The sequence below is a fragment of the Botryllus schlosseri genome, chromosome 12, assembly GCF_051294905.1.
Source record: "Botryllus schlosseri isolate E-star chromosome 12, Bs_hap1, whole genome shotgun sequence".
Classification (NCBI taxonomy): Eukaryota; Metazoa; Chordata; class Ascidiacea; order Stolidobranchia; family Styelidae; genus Botryllus; species Botryllus schlosseri.
In genome coordinates this window covers 18822802-18843964 of record NC_137247.1, presented here as the reverse complement: position 1 = coordinate 18843964, position 21163 = coordinate 18822802, and the positions used below count along the sequence as shown (strand labels likewise).

Here is a 21163-nt window from a genome sequence, read left to right as displayed (position 1 = left end):
TCCAATCGAAGACGCGGATTTTCAAGACACGACCATGTATTTCATCATCATCATCATTGGTTTATTAGCAATTTTTATCAATTCAATATACCACAAAAATGCGATACAATGAAAAGACAGTAAGATGCCGAAGCGACTTGGAGTAGTCTATGGAATCAGACACCCACCTTGGCCTAGGCGATGTAAAGAGGCGGCATGCACACTGAATAAAAGTAAAAAGATAGTATAGAAAAAGAAAGCGACAAGAAATAGGGCGGCATGTCATGGGAAGCGAGATTGATAGGTCAGTCGTGGTCCGGTAACCCTGAGGATGCACTGTATTTATCTAGTAGTAATTGCTTGTATTTCGACTTGAATGTGGACATGCTCGTCGACTGTTGGGTGGCCGGCGGGATACTGTTCCACACATCATTTCGCTTTGAAGTAATAGAAGTCAACACAATTTCTATACATGGATAGTGTGATCTTATTTTCAAGAAAAGTCATTTTGTTACTGTTTATCACTAAGCCTACAGTTTAAATTGCACAATACAGATGACGATTGCACGATAATTGAGCTAAACTTGAACAAAAACTTTGTGGGGGTCCGCAAGGGTCCGAGAAGACAAAAAAGGCTGAGAACCACTGTATACTACACTAATCATTGAGTGACAAACCTGAAACTTGGCACAGTTTTCGATGTCATCATCAAGATATACCCATAATGTCCTGTAGGGCACTATGATATACCATTTCAAATCTTGTGACCCATTTCGGTATAAAACATCACCACATTCAACACACACCGATACCGGCGTCAAATCACTGCTTCAGACGAATCGACAATAACATACTCAGAGGGGGCATGTTGCTGCAAGCCGGCGACCCAAAATGAAGATATACTTAAACCGGCAATATTTGATTGCTATACTGTCGTCGCGGCCCGTTTGGAGTTGGCTACCCCTGTTTTAAACAATTTTTGAAAAACATTCTATGAATTCTAAAAAACATTTTTTAATTTGCATAAATAAATGTCATAATTTTGTAAATACCTAACAAAAACATGTAGTATCAGCCTACGGACGATTTTCAGTCATATAGTCGAAGTATATGCAGTATGGAATGGCTGGGACCTTCGAAATCGTCGTCGGTTTAACAGTTATAGCATGTAGATATAGATCATTGGTATGGAATGGATGTTCTGATGATGATCACCGCCGACCCTAAAATGCTTCCTCACGATCTAGTTCTGGTTAAAGATATTTTTGGTCCGTTTATGACTGGGGTCGGTATAGCCTTTTTCGTCAAAGAAACCGCATTTACCTTGTATTCTCGGTTGTCAATTTCAATCCATTATGACGTCACCATCAAACAATTACCTTGTTTTAAAAATGGGCCATGTTTGTTTTAAATCGGATTTTGTTTTAAATGTAACCCTACATGTATCCAGTTTGAGTTTCACAGTATTCCGGTTAATCTTGGCAAATTTTTTGTTCCTTAAGCATTCCAAATGGCTCCTCAGTTTATACCACTTTTGGCCTTTACTTTGCCATGTGGACCAGACTGCGCGTCTTGTATTTAATTCATACTTTGTTTTATGTTATAAGTTTAATTAAAGTTTATCCCGACGCTAGAAAATACGTCGAATGCAAACGATGCATTATTCCCCGATACCGAAAAAAAACATCCTCAGCAACGTTACTCTCATCTGAGATCCTTGAAAATGTTCGTACGCTTATCCAAGTTCCTGGAGATTGCGTGTTTAATGAAAGAGTCTGATGTGTTGAGAGCTCACCAGTTTTTATACGACGATAATTCGGTTGTCTGAATCGAAGTCCCGTCTTTCCATTTCCACGACCCTTCTTGTTCTTGATCGGAAGCTCCAATCCAGCGGTAATGGCGAATCCTGAGTTAACGAAATGTAAGATAGATAAGTCTGATCTTATCAGATATGATATGCACTATGGGTCAGTCAAAAAAAAATTCAATCACACCCGTCCATGAAATCGGTGATGACGTTGGCGATATCCTCCGAATCAATTTTAACAAGTGCGTGGTTTGTCTCTTCACATTTAGCACTAGCTTGATCCCAACTTAGCTCCTCCACGTGAAATATGTGCTCATACCAGTTGGAGTATAATAATTGGCCTAAAACAAACGATTTACGATTACAGCAATTGTAAATATTTAGAATAGCACATGGTGGGTTATTATCGTGAGTGTTAATTCCTGCATTGTCCTTCGGTTTAACACCAAAGTGAATATTTGATTTGCAGACTTCGCCAAGTCCTCCCGACAGCGTTATATCTTTTTTATAATATCGTAACAATGTTGTGTTCCGGTTTAGCGTGCTCTTGTCCATGAATCGTATCCATCCCCGTTCGTCAGTACCTGACCAATCTTCCATCGGAACGCAATTGCTTGATATACCAACGCATTGACATAGCCAAGAGGGGGCCAAATGTGGTATGTGGAGCGAAACAACCCCAGAAGTTAAGTTGCTCACCCTATGGAGGCCCAAGATCACTTCAAGCTATTTTATTGATCAAATTCATCCATCTCTGACAAATTCTCGCGCGTTGCGCGGAAGTACGAGCACTCTGATTTCCCGTAACAATTACATTATAACATAACATTATGGATGTGGGCGATATATGTGTATAAAGATCCCCCTGGGAGTTGCGGTATCACCACATAAGGGCTCAAAACCACCATTCTTTACTATATCCTTCCATATCTATACGGGAGGAGATTATACCCCTCCAATTTTTGCCCTCTCCTTCCCTCTCCTGAAATTATTTTTTGGCCACCCCCTTGCTGCAACATATGCTTCAGCCACCTAAAGCACGTTATATTTTTTATCTTTACAATGGGTAAATTTACTTCATTTGTCTTTTTTTTGTTACTCAACAAATATTATAGTTTGTCCACCCAGTCTATACCAACAAAAGGATCTTGAGCATCATGTGAAAGTCGCACAACTGCTCGAGTTTGCATTAAATATGTCTCCTATTTTGACTTTGAAATTTTACTCTGTGTGACGTCGAATATTGTTGTCAAACAACGTTTTGGGATGTTCTTTTTATATCTGATGGTAACTCATGTTGAGTTCCAGAGCGAAAAGCTTCGGGTAATATATTTGAATATATTTCTGAACTATAATTCCTTTACAACTCCACGAACCATTGAATTTCTGTATTTGGATCTTAACCTATATTTCAGAGCTTCCTAAACTTCATTAACCGCGCGTGATAGGGAAGTCATTAAAAGGGATTGCGAGAAAAATGTTTAGGAAGACATGACCTACTCAATGCCAGCACACACTTTCACTGCTTTTATTCGTGGTGTTTTGAATAGACAACTAGTTCCCAACCTTTTTCTAGTTGCGAAACCATAGCAGAAAATGTTCACGTTCCGATCCTTTTTATTATCGAGACCCAAAATTTGGACTTGAAAATGTTCCGCAACCAACCTCTCAATTTGGCGTGATGAATATACTATAACATGGTCGGGTGAATCCGTTTGCCTAAACCTACCCGCTGCCTATGTGGGAAGCTGGCGACTATGTGCGCGGTAATAGCAATTATGAACTTGCCAACCTCTGTATGTCAAGACTATAACAACGCATATAATACTTCACGGATGTTATCTACCTATATCCAATCGACTAAGTCACGTATAAGTTCTATGTGAAATTTTGAATCTAGCGAAATAAAGATATGACAATTTAAAAGTTATTCCGCCACGACGAGCGTATATGCCTATGTCTATTAGCACATAGCATTGCTAGCTCGTTTTGTAGTTTTCATGGAACGATAAATTTCTGTCCTATTGATTTATATGGCCCCTTGAAATGTCGCTTCCACTGATTTGATACCTTAAGGCCGCGTTCGCATTCCTCGAAAGACGTTTTGGTTTCTATTAAGAAAAATGAACTGATATTCTCAGAAATGAGCCGCCGAGAGCATCCGGTTAATTGGCATTCGCGTAATATTCTTTGGCATTTAATTTTCATCTCTGCGACCCCCAGAGAATAGGAAATCGACCCTAGTTTGGGAACCCCTGGTATATATCAATGAAACATTTACATGACTGGTTCGCGGTACACAACTAATGTTACTGGGACAGTAAGTGTAGGACGCACATCCCAAAGATTTGTAGGCATACAAAGCAACACACTCCGAAATTATTCTTCATTAAAACATGTGCATTTGTACAGATGTCCGCTCGCAACTCGCACGCCCGAGTGAGCATGTTGCGGAAACAGACTCTTACGAAGATTTTCATGTATAATCTTCATCCACCAGAAAGCATTTGACTGAGTACCATTCCTGTGCAGTGTACACAGCACTATAACGATGACCTGTTTGCTGGCATCATGCGAGATCGATCTTTGTGTCATTCGAAAGTATTGGAATCCACATTTATTCAGTTGAGCAAGTCTATTATTACGTGAACAAAAATAATCTCTATACAACTTACAAATCTTCCATGGGTTTGCTATATTTGGTGAATGCCGTTGCCGCTTTTTGTAATATTTTAACGGAGAGATGAAATTCCTAGCAATCGACATTCATTGATAACTTTATTCATTAGATTTCAACTTTGGATAACAACTCCAACTCTCAGCTGGTTGCCAAAGTGTGTCGTGGTATCAAAAAGGTTGCGAACCTCTACCTCCTTCGTCATGACAACCAATTCTATGTAAGTGTCCGTCAGCTTTCAATCTCGCATCTGAAGTCGTATCAACATCGATGATTCCCTCTTGAATTCCCATGTGATGATACATCGATTCTATTTTTCCCACCCTCTCAAGACACACAATGTACGAGGCGATGTAATTTACAGATAGGAAGTTTTCGAAACGGCCAAGGATAGTCTATTAATATGATGCCACCCAGGGTGATCTTCACAGCTCATCTTCATCCAACACTCGCATAATAGTTCTCATCGAATCCTGTCATAATCGTTGTGGACGGATTTGTGATCTCCGGTCATAGATTGAGCTAATTATGATCCATATTATCGACGCTCAATTAATGTCCAAAGTATTTGTAACCAGAGGTGTTCAAAGTAGTCAAGAAAGCTACTGACGTAGAAATAGCAGTAGCCACATATATATATATACTCAAGTACGAGTAAGTAGTGCTTTTAAAATCAAACTGAAACTACTTCAAGTAGAGGTAGAATTGACTCGTTTTGGATCTACTCAAGTAAGAAAGTAGTTTTGACAAGCAGTAGTAAATTCGCTCTAAAAGTTGAAAACGAATACACGGACTGTGCGGAGAAATGGGTTCGTGTTGCTATATCTCAGGAGGTACAATTTTTCCGCAAAGAATTCGACCGCATCGTAGGATGCAAATGACAGTTTTGCTGCGGAACAGAGTTAAATGTCGTTGACGATGCTGTTAACCACGGTCACCGTCCTGTAAAGCGACTCTGCACTGTTTTGCAGCCCACTTTACTATTACCTCGTCATAATTTGCCATGACTGAACTCATTATTCCGGCCACTTATTTAAAAACCTTCCAGGGATGATGTTTGGAAACGACATTGCAATCCTCACCTTTTTGGCAAATGTATTTGCGTTGAGTTGAGCATGGGACGTCTCTCCACGTTCCCTGTTGATCTATGCATGCACAGTTTTCAGCATTACCCCAATTGTCAGGTTGTCCCGGTCGTTTCCTGCGAGGAAGTTAAGTATAATCGGTCAACAAATGGAAATTCTTGGTCGCGGTTATCGGTATGTTCTAAATTTGCATCGCTAATATGCTGCAGGCTGGAATCTGTCCGTGGCAGGCTTTAGGATATGTAGTAAAGTGCGGCAGAGGCTCATCTGAAATAGCTTTCAATTGTCATCAGTTGAGAGAAGAGAGTGTCTTATAAATGCTGAGAACCAAAACTAGTCGTGCCACAATTTGGTAGCAATGGAATCAGCTGTGAATCGCATAAAATCATGATGGCAACATCCTAACACTATGTAACAAAGGAAATATTTTGTCTCCTTGGGGAAGAATTGTCATTCTATGTTTGCCCATGTCAAAACAACATGGAACATCTTAGTTAAACACGATAACTTCGAGTACGCGTTCCGGAGACCTCTTTGAATCAATATTATAGGATAATTACCCGTCTAGTAAACCGAAAAAACAGATTTGGTCTCCATCAAGTTCCAGATGTGGCATGTGTGAATAGTGTCTCAGAACATTGTGAAGTCGACCTGGGCCGAAATCGATTCATTTCCAATGAATTACCAAAGTATTATCAAAGTTATCGTATAATAAAAACAAGCTTTTCCTGCCTACTCAGCCGTGAAATTATAGGGCTCTTTAACCAGAGTGGAAATGCTGTTTAAATGACTAATTTCAGCCGTGCAAAGTTTTTCATTATGATTTGTTTTATAAATCTATATGTTTCATCATTCAAGTGAAATTTTTTGAGTTTTGGTGAACGGCTCCAGTTTGTTGCTCAAGTCATTAACTTTCGTCAAATCATTCAAGCATAACAACAGTGTTTCCCTCTCATTTATGTCTACTTCAAAATTTTTGACGGGTGTCATATGAAAGCTCTCGTACTATATAATTTTTATGTTATGATATTTATGTAATATTTACTTCGAATATCGTGAAAACAGTACAATGCGTACATATTTCATCAGAATCAAAATTTGGTGATAATTCAAAAAATTATGTTTGAGATTCTAATTATTGAGTAAAGGCAAATTCTAGAGATCAATTTGCGGATTGAAGCTTTACTTTTCTCTGCAGTTTCATAGAATTTATGTCAATAAATTCGTGAAAATGACCGCGCTACATAACTGCAGTATTGGGTGTTCTTTAAAGAAAACGAGTGATTGTCATAAACTGAATTTTTGCACAAAACGGTTACTGAATTCATTTAAGGATATTACTGATGAAGTCAAACACTTGACTTTATACGGAATATATGTGGTTGATATGACATGGAATTATCCTGTAGCGTACCCTACCCTTGGTCTACCATAGGTCCCATCATTAGAGTTTAACATAGGAGTTAGACATTGGACCGCTTATATACACAATAGTATAGCACAGAATCACCCTATGTCCTTCTAAAGTAGTTTAACACAGGAGTTTGACATATGACCGTGCATATAACCTACAGCAAAGCATAGGTCTTCCTTATGAGTCTAACAGGAGTCGACTTACGACAGTACATATACAATTTAGTATACCATAGGACGTATACACCCTAGATCCCTCTATTGGAGTCTACCATATGAGTTTGACATGGAACAGTACCCCATAGTGTATCATATGACCTATGCCTTAGGAGCCTCTATTGGATGTTTAGCATTGGATCGGGCATACATACCCGAAAGTAGAGACAGAGTTTAGAAATTGTTCAAAGCGATATTCGCTCCCAGGAAAATCTCTATACTATATCATTGTTTTACTTCTGCCAAATATTCTCATAATTATTTAAAATTAGCTTAATACAATGAACATTTTATAATATTTTGCTAAATTTCGATCATCTTGTTTCGTTGATGAAATTATTAGCTTGTGTCGCAAAATATCTTCGTTGTTATAAGCACCAAAACATGCTTTTAATAATTCATAAAAATATTAATAATTAATCTCACAAAGTCAAAACCAAAGTTTGAACATGAATACTAATTTTTATTGATTTAGGGCACACTAAATCAGAAAATATTAGTTTCAACTCATGGAAAAGTTTAGTGGTATATAGTGTAATAGCACAAACAACTATATGGTGTCCTTGAACGCCCGGATAGGCGCTATTTATCAGTGCTGGGATGACTCGAGTCATGACTTGATTCGAGTCAGACTCGAGTCACCTTTTGCGTATGACTTGACTTGACTCGAGTCACTTTGCTTTGAAATTGACTCGGCGTATCAAAAATGTGGATTGACTCGTGTCTCGGAGCAAAATTCACGAGTCAATTTCAAGTCATCAAGTAATCGGTGTCGATAAAATTCACTGTTGTTCGGATTTTTCGCGAAACGCTGGTGTAACCCGTGAGGGCGACCAACGATTCAATGATCGTGCTTTTTACTGATCCTCCATTGTTCTCTGACAAACAAGTTGATCACCAACGAAATGATCGAAGCTTACAGCTTACGTTGTCGTAAACTAGTAGTAAAGTAATTTAATAGAAATATATATTTCTGTTCTCTGTACTTACCTAAACCAAAACTCCTGTTTTATTGAATTTGAATTCGAATATAATTTATATAGGCTATACTCATCAACCATTAGCGCAAGCACGGATTGTATCATATCGATATGTAAATGGATAATGTATTGCATCTTGTCATTTCGTTTCTCTATTCTCTCATTTGGCTGGTAACTATAAACTGAGGCTATGCAATAACGTATTTTACAGTTCTACGTTTATGTGAGCGATACTGCGCCTTCTTCGATGTACATTCAACACTATATTCGTTCATCGGTTCAGAATTAATGACTACTCAATCTGTATTTCAGACAGCTAGCAAAATGTAATGATGCAATCATGCCTCATACTTCGAAACAGGCAACTTGACTTGAATTGTGACTTGACTCGTGACTTGACTTGACTTGACTCGACTTGACTCGAGTCACCTCCGAAAATCGAGTGACTTGACTCGACTCGAGTAACCTTTTATATTCGATTGACTTGACTTGACTCGAGTCAAAATGTGCAATGACTCGAAATAACTCGTGACTCGAAGGTAGTGACTTGATCCCAACACTGCTATTTAATCGAAAAGACTTTTATGGAGTGTCTTTGAGATGTCAGATATTTCTTTTCGTACATCTGTGAATCGGGTGAATATGCGTTTATCAGTGTTAGACGATTCTAGTCATGACTTGACTCGAGTCGGACTCGAGTCCACTTTTCAGATCACTTGACTTGACTCGAGTCACTTTGCAAAAATGACTTAACTTGACTTGACTCATCGTTTCAAAACTGTGGATTGACTCGTGTCTCGAAGCATAATTTTCGAGTATCTGTACTTTTTGGTACATGTTTCCGATAGGCTGATATAACTTGAGTCAGCATCCAGTCATTCAAAAATCGCGTAGCGTGGTTTTACTGAGCCTCCGTCGGTGTTACAAAAACATTGACTGCATACGAAATGATTAGAGCTTACGTTGTCATAGACTAGTAGTAATCTTCTATACCTGTGAATTTCTGTTCTACATAGACTGCTCAGTGCTCACATTAACGATAACCTCTTGTATGATTTAAATCAGAATGATTTAGTTTATACTTTTATATCACTCGTCAACAATTGGTACAATCTTAAATTGTATCGTATGTATGTGTAGGTGGATTTTGTGTTGCTGCATGTCAATTTGTATCAACTTTCTTAGGTTTAATATTGTTTCATCTATTTGGCTGACAGTTATCGACGTAGTTTATCAGTTCTACGTATATGACAGTGAGAAACATATAACGCCCCGCTGATGGAATAATTACCTCGATATTCGTTACTCCATTAAGAAGTGATAGTGACTCAATCTGTAGACTTCAATCATCTTGCAAAATGAATTGACTTTCATCATGCCTCCTACTTCGAAAATTCGGCATGACTTTGTGACTTGAATCAGACAAAATGTGTAATGACTCGACGTGACCTGCGACTCGAAGGTGGTGACTTGATCCCAAAACTGGCGTTTATACGCATTTGTATCATCCCAACAACATTATTACATAATTGAAAATGTTAGTAGTGACACGAAGAAATCGAGTAGGGGCCTACTTACCAGTTAACATACGACCCGGAGCCAGTTGTTGCATTGCTGCCGTCCAGCCACCTCCAAACTCCTTCTTTGTCTTCATCGGACGCTCCGATCCACAATACGTTGTCTCTTGATCCTGGTAGAAAACTAGGCAGGAATCGTTAAATATGATTAATGAGACAAAGCGATTAGAAAAATGTACTGCATCATTGTCAATATTCAAATATAATGAGAAGATATGGGCTACCTAAGAAATGTGGCGAGATAAAAGAAAATTGAAGTTCTTAGTGTAAATGATGAAACCTGGATATGTTTTGATTTTGGGCAGAGCACAAAGATTCGACTGGTCGAGTCCGAATCTAATTTTAATTCTAATGATTCGAGTTAGTAGTACGAGACGAATTTATTTGGAGATTGGAAATTTTAGGGATTGTACGATATGTAGCGTGAAATCACTCGCTTAGAGGCGTATTTGTGAAGAATGTTCCACAAGATACTTTGTTATATGTATATAGCAAGTAAGTTGGAAGAGGCAAATCTCAAACCACCAGGACCTAATGAGTAGGGCGTTTTTATTTCACCTTAAAAAAACGGAAGATTTTGACCTAAAGAATCAAAATTTTACATTTTTTAACCTTAAAAGACTTGATTTTGACCAAATTTTGACCTAACGTATGCAAATTAGGTGTTTTCCCATATAATGTAAAAATTATACTACTTATCTTCATTTCTGGTTGGAACTGTCTGTACACTGACGCCAAATTTAACCCTAATCTTGGGATATCCTACTCCAACCTGGACTCTAATATCCCTTTACCCCAACCCCACCCTAGTATTCCCTTCCCCAACTCTAATATCTCCTACTCGACCCTAATGTTTACAACCCAAACCCTAATATTCCCTTCCCCTTCCCCTAATATCTCCCACCCCGATCCTAATATCCCCTTCTCCCGACTCTATATTCCGCCTCAGCCCTAATATCTCCCACCCTGACCCTAATATCTCCCACCTCAACCCTAACACCCCAGCCCTAATCCCAATGCAAAAAACAATTTATTTTGACGTTTATAAATGTTCACATGTTCATGGGAAGCATTTATTGTTTTCATGGGGATCACTTCTCGATGTGTGGGGAATAACGAAGAAGTACCGAATTTCTTTCTGATTTCAGTTTGCTTGTTTGTTGTTCAACTTTCTGTGACACGTACTAGTGACATCGTGCCTAATATATAATTTTTTGGGGGAAATGGTTTTCCTCGACTTCCATATTAATATCGTTCTATGTAATCGGTTATCGGCAGGCCTGTTTATTTTTGGATTTTTCCAAAAATAACAAAAATAGCTTAGTTTTGGATGTTTTCAAATTTTATTTTTGGAGAATCTCCAAAAATAAGAAATGAAGGTGTTTTTAGCCCTAATACTACATAGAAAACTTCACCGAAAGTATGTTATTGTCATGTATTCATGTTCTTCAACACATCGACATCATCAGTGATCTTGATCTAACTTTCTAATATTCGTCACAAAGTCTTTGGCCTGGAGAATGCCCTCTAAATAAAAGTCAGTTGGTGGCGCCCGGTAGAGACCTTTTTTCCAGTTGATTTTCGAGAAATCGTCTTCTACCGTCGCAGTTGTGGGAAACATCGAGCCATGTGGGTCCAAAGAACTGTCGCTCGTCAATAATGCGCCTGAAAGTGACGTCCATTTTGTATCAGACAGACATGGATTGGATTGGAATTGGTCTTCTATATTCTGTATCTACTCAGGTGTCCACTTGTTCGACAGCCCACCCCGGTGTTTGTCGATCAATTCACTGAGCTGCAAATAAAGTATAGCTTACATATATGTATCACTCTTGTTTATATTATTAGAATCTAAAAGAGCAAGAAGTGTTTGTTCTCTGCCTACGAGGTTGCACCACTTGATATGGTAGACAGGGCAGAACCCTTTCATTGTCGGCAACTTCAATTTTCTTTATGCCGTCGATGAGTCCTGCTATAAGGCTGCCTCGAACGTGGACTGCTTCTCTTCTTCGTCGATATTCTCGAGAAGGTCGAGGACTGCACAGTGCAAACTCTGATCCTCCACGAAATTGCCTGACTCAGTGAACTTGATAGTCCAGCACCCTCTGACCAGAGGACCTTCCTTGCCGCGGGTGTCATTGTCCCAGTCCTCAGCGGGCACCGAGCTCGAAGGCGTTCGACCAGGCGATGGAGCTCATCCTGATGCTCCACGATCAGATGACCAAGTCTCTGAATCTTTGTGACGGTAGTGCTCAGCTCTGTGGCCATGCGCTCGAGGATGATTAGTTGGATCCACCACTGCAGCGGAGGTGCACAGGCCGGACTTTTGTCGTTTATAACCCCGAGGAGTTTGGTACGGTGTCTAGTCAACCAAGTGGTCATCTTCTTAAATGACAACCAACATGTGTCTATAAACTTGGGGCACATACTTTTCTTTTCCTGAATCAAGTCCTGTTGCCGTTGGAGATAGCCATTCAGTCACATCATCGTGTGGACGAAGTTATTGTTGTAGAGGTGGCGGTATTCGGCCTACGTCACAAGGTCCCGCCCGCACCACACTCGCACGATTTCATACCATGCCGCCTCTTCAACCCTTGTCGTGTCGCCTCTGATCCTTCCAGTAAGTGGAAGTACTTTTAGCGTTTCGCAGACCCCCTCCCGCACACACATGCTGTTTTTGTGAGTTTCCTGGTTGTTTTAACAGTATTTACACTGCTCTGACTCGTGCATTTCACTAAAAAACTTGAAAAAACATCATCCACAAAAAGCTTATTTTTGAATGTTTTCAAATCTTATTTTTGGAGAATCTCCAAAAATAAAACCCAATATCCAAAAATAAACAGGCCTGGTAATTGGTCATCGGTCAGTGTGTCGATAATAATCGGTATCGGTATCGGCCTGCAAAAGTCAATATCGCCGACCTCTAATCTGTACCAGTTCTTGAAATAGAACAGAAACTCTGTTTTATCCGTTTGCATAAACGTGTTAAGAATGATATAAAGTCATATATTAGGAATGCGAGGCATTCGATCTCACCCAAGCAGAGTTGAAAAAGGGAGATGAACATGATTTGAACTCATGACTGTTGAACAGTTAACACTATATGACCTGGATTGGAATTCGGACTCGAGTATCGCCAATATGACTCACACTCAACTTGGATTACCATATTTTGTGATCCAGAAGGTGGGACACTTTTAAAAGGCTGCAAACGTTACTGTGACGAACGAGAAAGTGGGTGATTTTTTAAATTTATACAGCTAATTTCATTGGGTTGACTAAAACAAAGGTAATATATCTGACTCGACTACCGAAAACCCGTTCTACCTTATATTAGCCGAGTTGACTAAGAATAACATGGTCATTTTTCCGACTCGACTCACGAAATGACCGTTTTTATTTTATATTAGCCGAGTTGACGGAAAAATACAAGAATAATGTCATTTTTCAACTCGACTCCAAAAATACCCGTCTCTCGTCAATTCGGCCCGCATTGCGCGTAATTCGTCGTCTTTTTGGTATTTTAGGCTAAAAAGAAGAACAAATTGCCCATAAGGAGGACATTTCGGCGAAGGGAGGACATTTCACGAAAAATGAAGACAAATCATCCTAAAGGAGGACGCATGGTAACGCTAACTCAACCTTCGCATCCTGACTTGAACTCGAACTTGACTAGGTGATGAATTGAAAAATACTTGACATTACTCGAGTCAAAACTATCAAAATAAGATTGACAAGTGGTCTGGAACCTTGTGACAGGTAACAACCCTGATAGAAGCCCAATGTTGTTTTTTGGTGTCCCCTGCAGTCTTGGGATTCAATTTATCGGAACAGCGTTATCAACAACAATAACCTCAATATATAAACTCGAAGCATATAGAAACTAATTTAATTTCGCAGCAATCCCGCCTCACAGGCCTACTCCCAAATTAAACCAATCGCGATTCCCCAATATGACTGGAATGTTCGCGATATTGAATTGCCGTGCGAATGGCAGTGTAAAACCTTTTCGGTACATATTTATTTCGCATAAACCTTATCGAGTAGAAGTGATCCTGACATGTGAATGCCGTCTCTCGTTCAGTATGTGACAGGTCGATATACAGAGTACTGCGTTTGCCTACAAATACTATTCAGAAACAACTGACTTGTCAACGATTATCGTAGTGATTGCAGCGGAATGAACTTTTACAAGTTCTGCGTTCAATCTTCTACAATCGATCCCTGCGTTTTCCCATGACTTGGACGTGTCTCGGAATATGAACTCGTAAGGATATGAGAGCACGTGTTTATCTGAAAAGAGGGATCATGGTAGAAATCTGCAATGCACTGGTGTACTGTACGCTGTACGAGTTGTTTGGATTACAAATGCTTTTGAGTATACTATAGGATTGCTTGCAAAAGAAAGGGTGTTTCAATATAGGCTACACTTTTCCTTTAAAATGTTCTAAATATATCAGCAAATAGATATTGGATATAACCGGCATTCAATAAGGGAGAGGTTTTGATTTCGCGCGAACTCCAATCTCCTCTGGGTTATGCCACTGAACGCGACGTACCGCTGTAAGTTACAATTCGACTAATGATCACACCTAATGGCTTGCCGCCAATGAGGTCTAGGACGGTCGTGTCATCACGAATTATATGTATGGGTTGAGTGTTGCTTTTGGGCTTCAGGCGGCTTCTGTGATTCCTGTGAATACTGGTTGAGAACACAGTGTTTACTCATGGCGAAGTGAATGAAATTGGTCACCGTAAATACAGTACTAGCCCCATATATTATTTATAAAAATGTGCTGGGATTGCAAGGTTTCGACTGGTCGGAATTGTGCCATATTTGGTTTCAAGCATCTCATAAATCTTCCAAATTTAAATTGGTGTTTCTTAAGATATTAGGGTTGTGGGTGTAAGATATTAGGGTTGGGAGTGGGAGATATTATAGTTGGAGGATGACGTATGTTGGGGCTGGGGGATAAAATATAATAAGGTGGGAGGTTGCGGACGTTAGATCGGAGATTTTATCACAATTAACCCTAACATCCCTCACACCCAACCCTAATATACGTCATTCACACAATCCTAATATCTGTCATTCCTTAAGGGATTACGATTGGATTTACCGATTGCTGAATGATGACAAAGTTTTATGTCCAATAACGATTTTACAATGTCTTCAAAGTTATTTTCTCATGTATTTTCACACTTATTTGGCGTTTTATTTCTTCTCACTGAACTATATAGGCATAAGATGTAGGCTGTAGCTTTTTAAGTGGAATTCCAAGTTTGAATCGGATTAGGATTACGTTTAGGATTTGAATTTACAATACTTCTGGATCAGGTTTAGGAATAAGATTTGAGACTTCGGATTTGGTTTTGATTAGGACATAGAAATTTCAAATCCGCTCATATCTGGGGTGCACCAGACCTACGCATTTTTGGAAAGGGGGCGCTGCACGTAATAAGGTTGAAAACCACTGATTTTAATCAATATGCAAGTCAAATTGATGAAAATTTTTTTGGAACATTCCAAGTGTGTATGTATGTATTGTATACGCATAAAAGGCATTGAGTGTTTGTGTGTGCTTGGTGACAGTTGGCTACAGCCCAGTACATCAATTTCCAAGCATTTGTAGCTACTAGCTAAGAAATGCTAACTAGAGATAAATGGCGTATACTCACCGTTGGCATGAGTGAAAGGAATCGTATGCGATGATAGCAGAAGAAATGGTAGCAATATCATTGCGGTGTTGCTCTTCACTATCCTACCAAAGTCTTCTAAAGCTGGTCTAACTCAACATTGTTAATTCCTGTTTCTAAATAATGTCACTCGAATACCTCGAAAATCTGAAAAAGGAGGACAAATCCTACTAAACGAGGACGGATGGTAACCCTACCTCTAAAGAAAACACGTAAGTTTACAATGAACTATCTATACAACCGTATAAAGAAGGCTAAAAGGTGTAAAATGTAGAATGGGAAGTTCGCAGACAGAGCAACCTGTACAATATAAAGACAATTCGACTTGTAAATAATTTTGACTTCGTAAACAATTTTGACACTTTTTAGACCTACCTCTACAATTTTGACAAAGTTTTGACGTTTTTGATTAGTCAAAATCGCCCAGAAATAATCGCCCTGGTCATCAGGTATGACAGGGATGCCCGAGCCCAGACGTTCCAGCTCATCAATGGCCTAAGAACGTTGGTAATTTTAAATATTGTGTTGATAGGAGAATCACGAGAAATTCGCCCCTCTTGTTTGTTAATAGGCTACATTGTAGTTTTTAAAGCTCATGACGAACAGCGGCATATATAGACCTAAGCACACAGATCAAATGCATCAGAGTAACGTGATTGACTCATGAATCTGTGGCTGAGTAGGATATTTGACGAAGGAATGAATTAATTTCAATCTATCCTTACAAAGCCATTTCATAAAAATGTTAACACAGCCTTTGTACGGTCCGTGGACAGATCAGCATGCAACACTTCCGCATGTGGGTAAAATTTTGGTTTAGGGCCGGATATGGTTTAGGTTGCGGATTGGATTAGGGTTAACTTTGGGGTTAGCATACAGATAACGGTTGATATCGTGGTTAGGGTGGGGGTTTGCGCAAGTTTCGAGGTTTTGAAACTCAGGGTTGCAATGACTCAAGTCATGATTTTCTGATGACTCGACTCGACTTGACTCGAGTAATTTTCTCAAAATACGGAAATGACTCGACTCGACTCGAGTCGATCTGTATATTGACTCGACTTGGACTGAGGCACTCAGACGGCCAAGACCGACATTTCATTGTAATTGCGAAGCATAGTAAATCAACCACACTATTGAGATTTCGTCTATTGGTACTGGTACTTGAAAATGCGACCAGAAACTACTAAAAGTGAGAAAAATTAGTATATTATAAATGCGCACCATTCGATATCACCAAACAGAATTATAAAAAGTGGGTTTAACAAACTTTAACAGGTAACTGAGCAGTCAACACAATGACTTGGACTCGAGTTACAATACCATGACTCGGACTCGAAGATCTGCTCACTGACTTGGACTCGGACTTGCCTCGGTGGTGAATTGAAAATGACTCGACTTGACTCGAGTCCAAACTATAAAAGTGATATTCACTTGTGACTCGGAGCATTGTGACTTGGTTACAACCCTGGTGAAACCACATGCCAAGATGACGCATGTTGATCTGTTGTTTTTCATTGTGTCGCATGCTCATTGCTCATATGACGTGCATCCCTTTACATTATAATGATGTGCAACTTGAGTACAGTATATGAGTAATATATAGGCATATAGAATCTATATGGAGATATCATATAGGATTGCGTAGTCAACAAAGTACATATAATAAAGTTCTGTCACATTATACGCGGTTTAAAGTAGGCTATAGACACTTTGTACATGTACACTGTACAGCAGTGGTTCCCAACCTTTTTCGGTGTCAGGGCCAAATTTAGAATTTCAGAGTACGGCCGGGGCCGCACAACACCAGGGCAATGAAACGGACCCAAAATAGTCATCAAAATATGAAAATTGGCAGTGTTCCGATCAATCGCTCGACGCCATTAGCCATTGTTATGGTCATTGTGCTGGTGCGCTTCCATTGCTCAGAACAATCGACCTTTGGTGGCTATTTCAGAGTAATTTTATTGCCCTGACGAGATTTCAATTCGTATTTTTGGAATCAGTGCTACACTAGCTTTCGATGATGACCGGACCTATCAAATTATTCGGACGCTTCGGTCGTGAGCTATAGGACTACCAATTATGCTGCTTTCGTGGCAGTTCAGTGAGTCAGCTTGTATCGCCTAGACGCGCGAAGCGCGAAAATTTTCTGTACTTCAGATTGAATCGGTCAATATAATCGGGAATCGAATATATATTGCCATCAATTTTTATCCTCTCTCTGCTCACGTAATCAGTTTAACAGGTAGAGCCGAAGGAGGTGTGTTTGAAAAGGTACGACCACTCAATAATACTTAAACATCTTCGGGGGTATACCCGCTGGCAAGTACGAAACAGCACTTCGTCAGCCCCCCCCCCCCCCCCCCCCCCCACAAAAAATATTAATATTAAATAAAAATAAAATAAACTCGGGTCTTGGGCTCCCATAGGCTGATAAACTTACCCCTATTACCTTGTTCGATGTTGCCATGAAACTAGCTCTATTGTCAAGTGGGCCAGCGCCAGGCGCGAAAATTTTCGATAATTCATGATAAAATCGGTCAATATGATCGGGAATTGCATATATATTGCTATCAATTTCTTGTCCACGCTGCTCACGTAATCAGATTAACCGGTAGAGCTGAGTGAGGTGTCTTGGAAACTGTAAGGCCTGTTAGTATGATTCCGTAACATGTTATTTCATGACCTCCTGTCTGCTATTTCAAAAAATATAGAATCGCCCAAATGTAGGCTTCTGAACTAAAAGACGCACAGGATTTCAAATTGGTATTTCTTCACTGGAATATAATTTTTCCCTGTCTCGTGAGGTTCAGATTGCCAAGGCAGTATTTTGTATATATAACGCAATATTCGGTCATCATAAGGACAGTCCTGTTCGGCCAAGGTTTTCTCGCTGCCGATCGTTCTGACACACTTCTTGGAGTCGCATGTCACATGGCCTAAAAATATGTCTTGGTGCGTCGTGGCGCGGTAATGGCCAACAACGATATGCCCAATGTCTATTTCTATAAATCTTACGCATTTTTTCTTGGGGATGAGTACCCAAAAATCAAGATATTTGGCAGCATGAAATTACGCCTAGAGTGAAAAAATCTTGAAAAAGATGCATAAATTTTGAAAAAAGACTGTATAATTTATGCTAATTCACGAAATAATTCACGAAAAAATTTTATGGCCTGTTCGAGCTCGCTCCCCCCCCCTCCATTGGGGGTTTGGCGTGCAGCAGTTATGGTCCTGTCTTTACGTAATAAGTGACATGACGATAGCAGTCTACTCACGACTTTCCAGCAATCCTAATTAAAAACTCCCGACTCCAAGCCAAGCAAGTGTATTTTATAAATTTAAATTTTACTTTTTGTCATAATAACTCGATTTCTTAATATTTTCTGGGGGCCGCAAGAAGGCTAGCTGGGGGCCGCGGTTGGGAATCACTGCACCTTGCCAATCTTTAAACAATTTAGTTGCGTTGTTTCAAAAGTTTGGTCGAAATATTCAGCTTTCTGTTCGTGAATATTTACAGTGAGCTTGACCCGCAATCACACATCATGAATGGAATCCACTACATGTAGGTAGCCAGTGAATGATGCTTATTCAACCAACCAATGCCAGTTATATAAAGAATGCATCGTTGTCTAATGGCAGGCGTACGGGATCCATCTTGATTTGATGTGTTTATTGTATCATGAAACACAAATCCGCGCGATTGCGGTGTTGCCTACTGTATAATTTTTTTATGCTGTTATATCGGTAGCAAGTATAGAAACCCATTTACACTCTGATCAATATCAATGTAGCAATAGTAAGACTCCAAATACATTGTCTGGTCTGGTCTGGCCTGGACCGCTAAGGCGTAAGCTTATATTCCCTTGCAAGTCCTCGTCGAAATTGTTGGCATAGCGACGGAAGGCATTGATTTTATGGGATTATCAAAGCATTTGATTGCTCCAGTTGGTACATTCGGTTATGTTTAAAATGCCAGCATGTACTTCAGCAGTGTGGCATAATGAAGCCTGAGTCGTCGCTAGGTATCTTGTATGTTACTTCACTGAAATGTAGGTTTGGAATTAGCAATATGACGTTACGTGACGTCATAATTCACGTTCGCGTTCACACAGAACCGTACAAAAAGGTTCGCGTTCACACGAAGCTGAACCTATCAGGGGTTGACACCATCGCTATATATAGTACATCGGCTACATATGCGCTATCCGCCTATACATCACGCGCTATCATAAAGGAAAGAAAATAGTTTATTTTGGAATGTACTATCAACCCAATGGCGGGGGAACCACCATGTAATCGATTCCTCACCGCCGTCTAGGTAGCGTAGCAATTCGTATAACAAATGCAATTACAGTTACTTTTTACTTGAGCATGACTTGGATAGATCATTGGGGTTGGGGGCCTGTTGATGTCTTAACGCCGACGATTATTGTGAGACATATTATAAGGAAGGCATGTAATGAAGTGAGGACTAGTCATGACCACATTATCAGCACAATGCAGTTATAGTAACTTGAGCATTGCTCTGTTTTATGCATAACGACATGACATGACATGACATGACGACCTTCTAGCAGTGCCATTAGCCCTACCAACGAGTATGTTGCTACAAGTAATTTGGAATGATGAATTCTCAAATCATCATACTGGAACACGGTGTTTTAGTTGTTGTACAATATACCAGCGGCTCAAAACCTGAGATCCCCGGTCAAATGTAATTCACAGAGAAAAGTTCTGTGATTAAGAAAAGCATTGTCCGATACTCCGTTACTTATTCCTAAATAAATGAGTGACCCTGGTATACTTATTTCAGGAATTATTTCTGTATCTGCATAGAACGCTCAGGTAAAATATCAATGTGGCGCGCGGCCGCAACCAGCAGTTGGTTAGTCATATCCGACACGCTGCTAATAGAGGCACTTGCACACTGCACCAAAGTCAGGCGATGTGAAGACAGAATTTCATTTTCTTCATGATTGCATTGTTGGAAACAGTTGTACTAGGTTATGTAAACATTGTACATTTTGTATCGGTGAAATTCAATATGAACGAAGCGACTTATTCTTGCATAATTTATGTTGATTTGCGAAATGATTTCGAGCCCGATTGAGTTCAGGATTAGCTTGTAACAATCCCGGACTGATGCTTGAATTTGGACCTAATCGCGACACACAGCGATCTAACTGGGGTACAATCGCAAGCTATGTATTTTTATTTCGCGATCTTATATGTTGTTGCCATCACGTGCCTCAGTAAATAACGTAACGCCTCCGACAAAGGGCTTTCGTGATTTGTTGCCAGGCGTCTACCGTTAATCCGATTCGCAACCAGTGGGCAAACGAAACCACAGAATAACCAATTTCATGCTGGAAACTGTCGAATTAACCAACGCTTAAGACGGTCATCAATTAGGAGTTGAGTAAGGGGTTGCGAGAAATCCCAGGAATGCTAAAGAGCCATCTAATAAATATACCATCCGTGTGCCGCATTTAACTTTTTTGCGTAGTACTTGCACCCCGCCTCGCGCAAATGTATGTGTAGGTGTGGTCGTGTGGGTGAGAATCACCACCTCGTATTGCTATACAGCAAACCCATGGGAATAGGCGGTATTGCGACCTTTACCTTGTATCCTATGTAATCAAGATTGTGGCATCTTATCGCGTTGTTACGACGTAAATCGCAGTGTATTATTGCTGCATCACTTGAATGTTGACTATCTAAATTTTATT

General features: G+C 39.8%; 1 protein-coding gene across 1 annotated transcript in view; it reads right to left on the bottom strand.

Moving 5' to 3' along the window:
- LOC145452371 (receptor-type tyrosine-protein phosphatase C-like) overlaps positions 1-17708 on the bottom strand; it is a 76236-nt gene extending 58528 nt beyond the window's left edge. Inside the window, exons 1-6 of the mRNA XM_080330572.1 lie at positions 15414-17708; positions 13883-14027; positions 9736-9858; positions 5546-5664; positions 1974-2127; positions 1775-1885 (exon numbers count right to left, since the gene is read on the bottom strand). Of these exons, the coding sequence (XP_080186698.1) occupies positions 1775-1885; positions 1974-2127; positions 5546-5664; positions 9736-9858; positions 13883-14027; positions 15414-15474 (713 nt within the window). The 5' untranslated portion in view covers positions 15475-17708. The remainder of the gene's footprint in view (positions 1-1774; positions 1886-1973; positions 2128-5545; positions 5665-9735; positions 9859-13882; positions 14028-15413) is intronic.
- Between the last annotated feature and the right edge of the window lie 3455 nt (positions 17709-21163).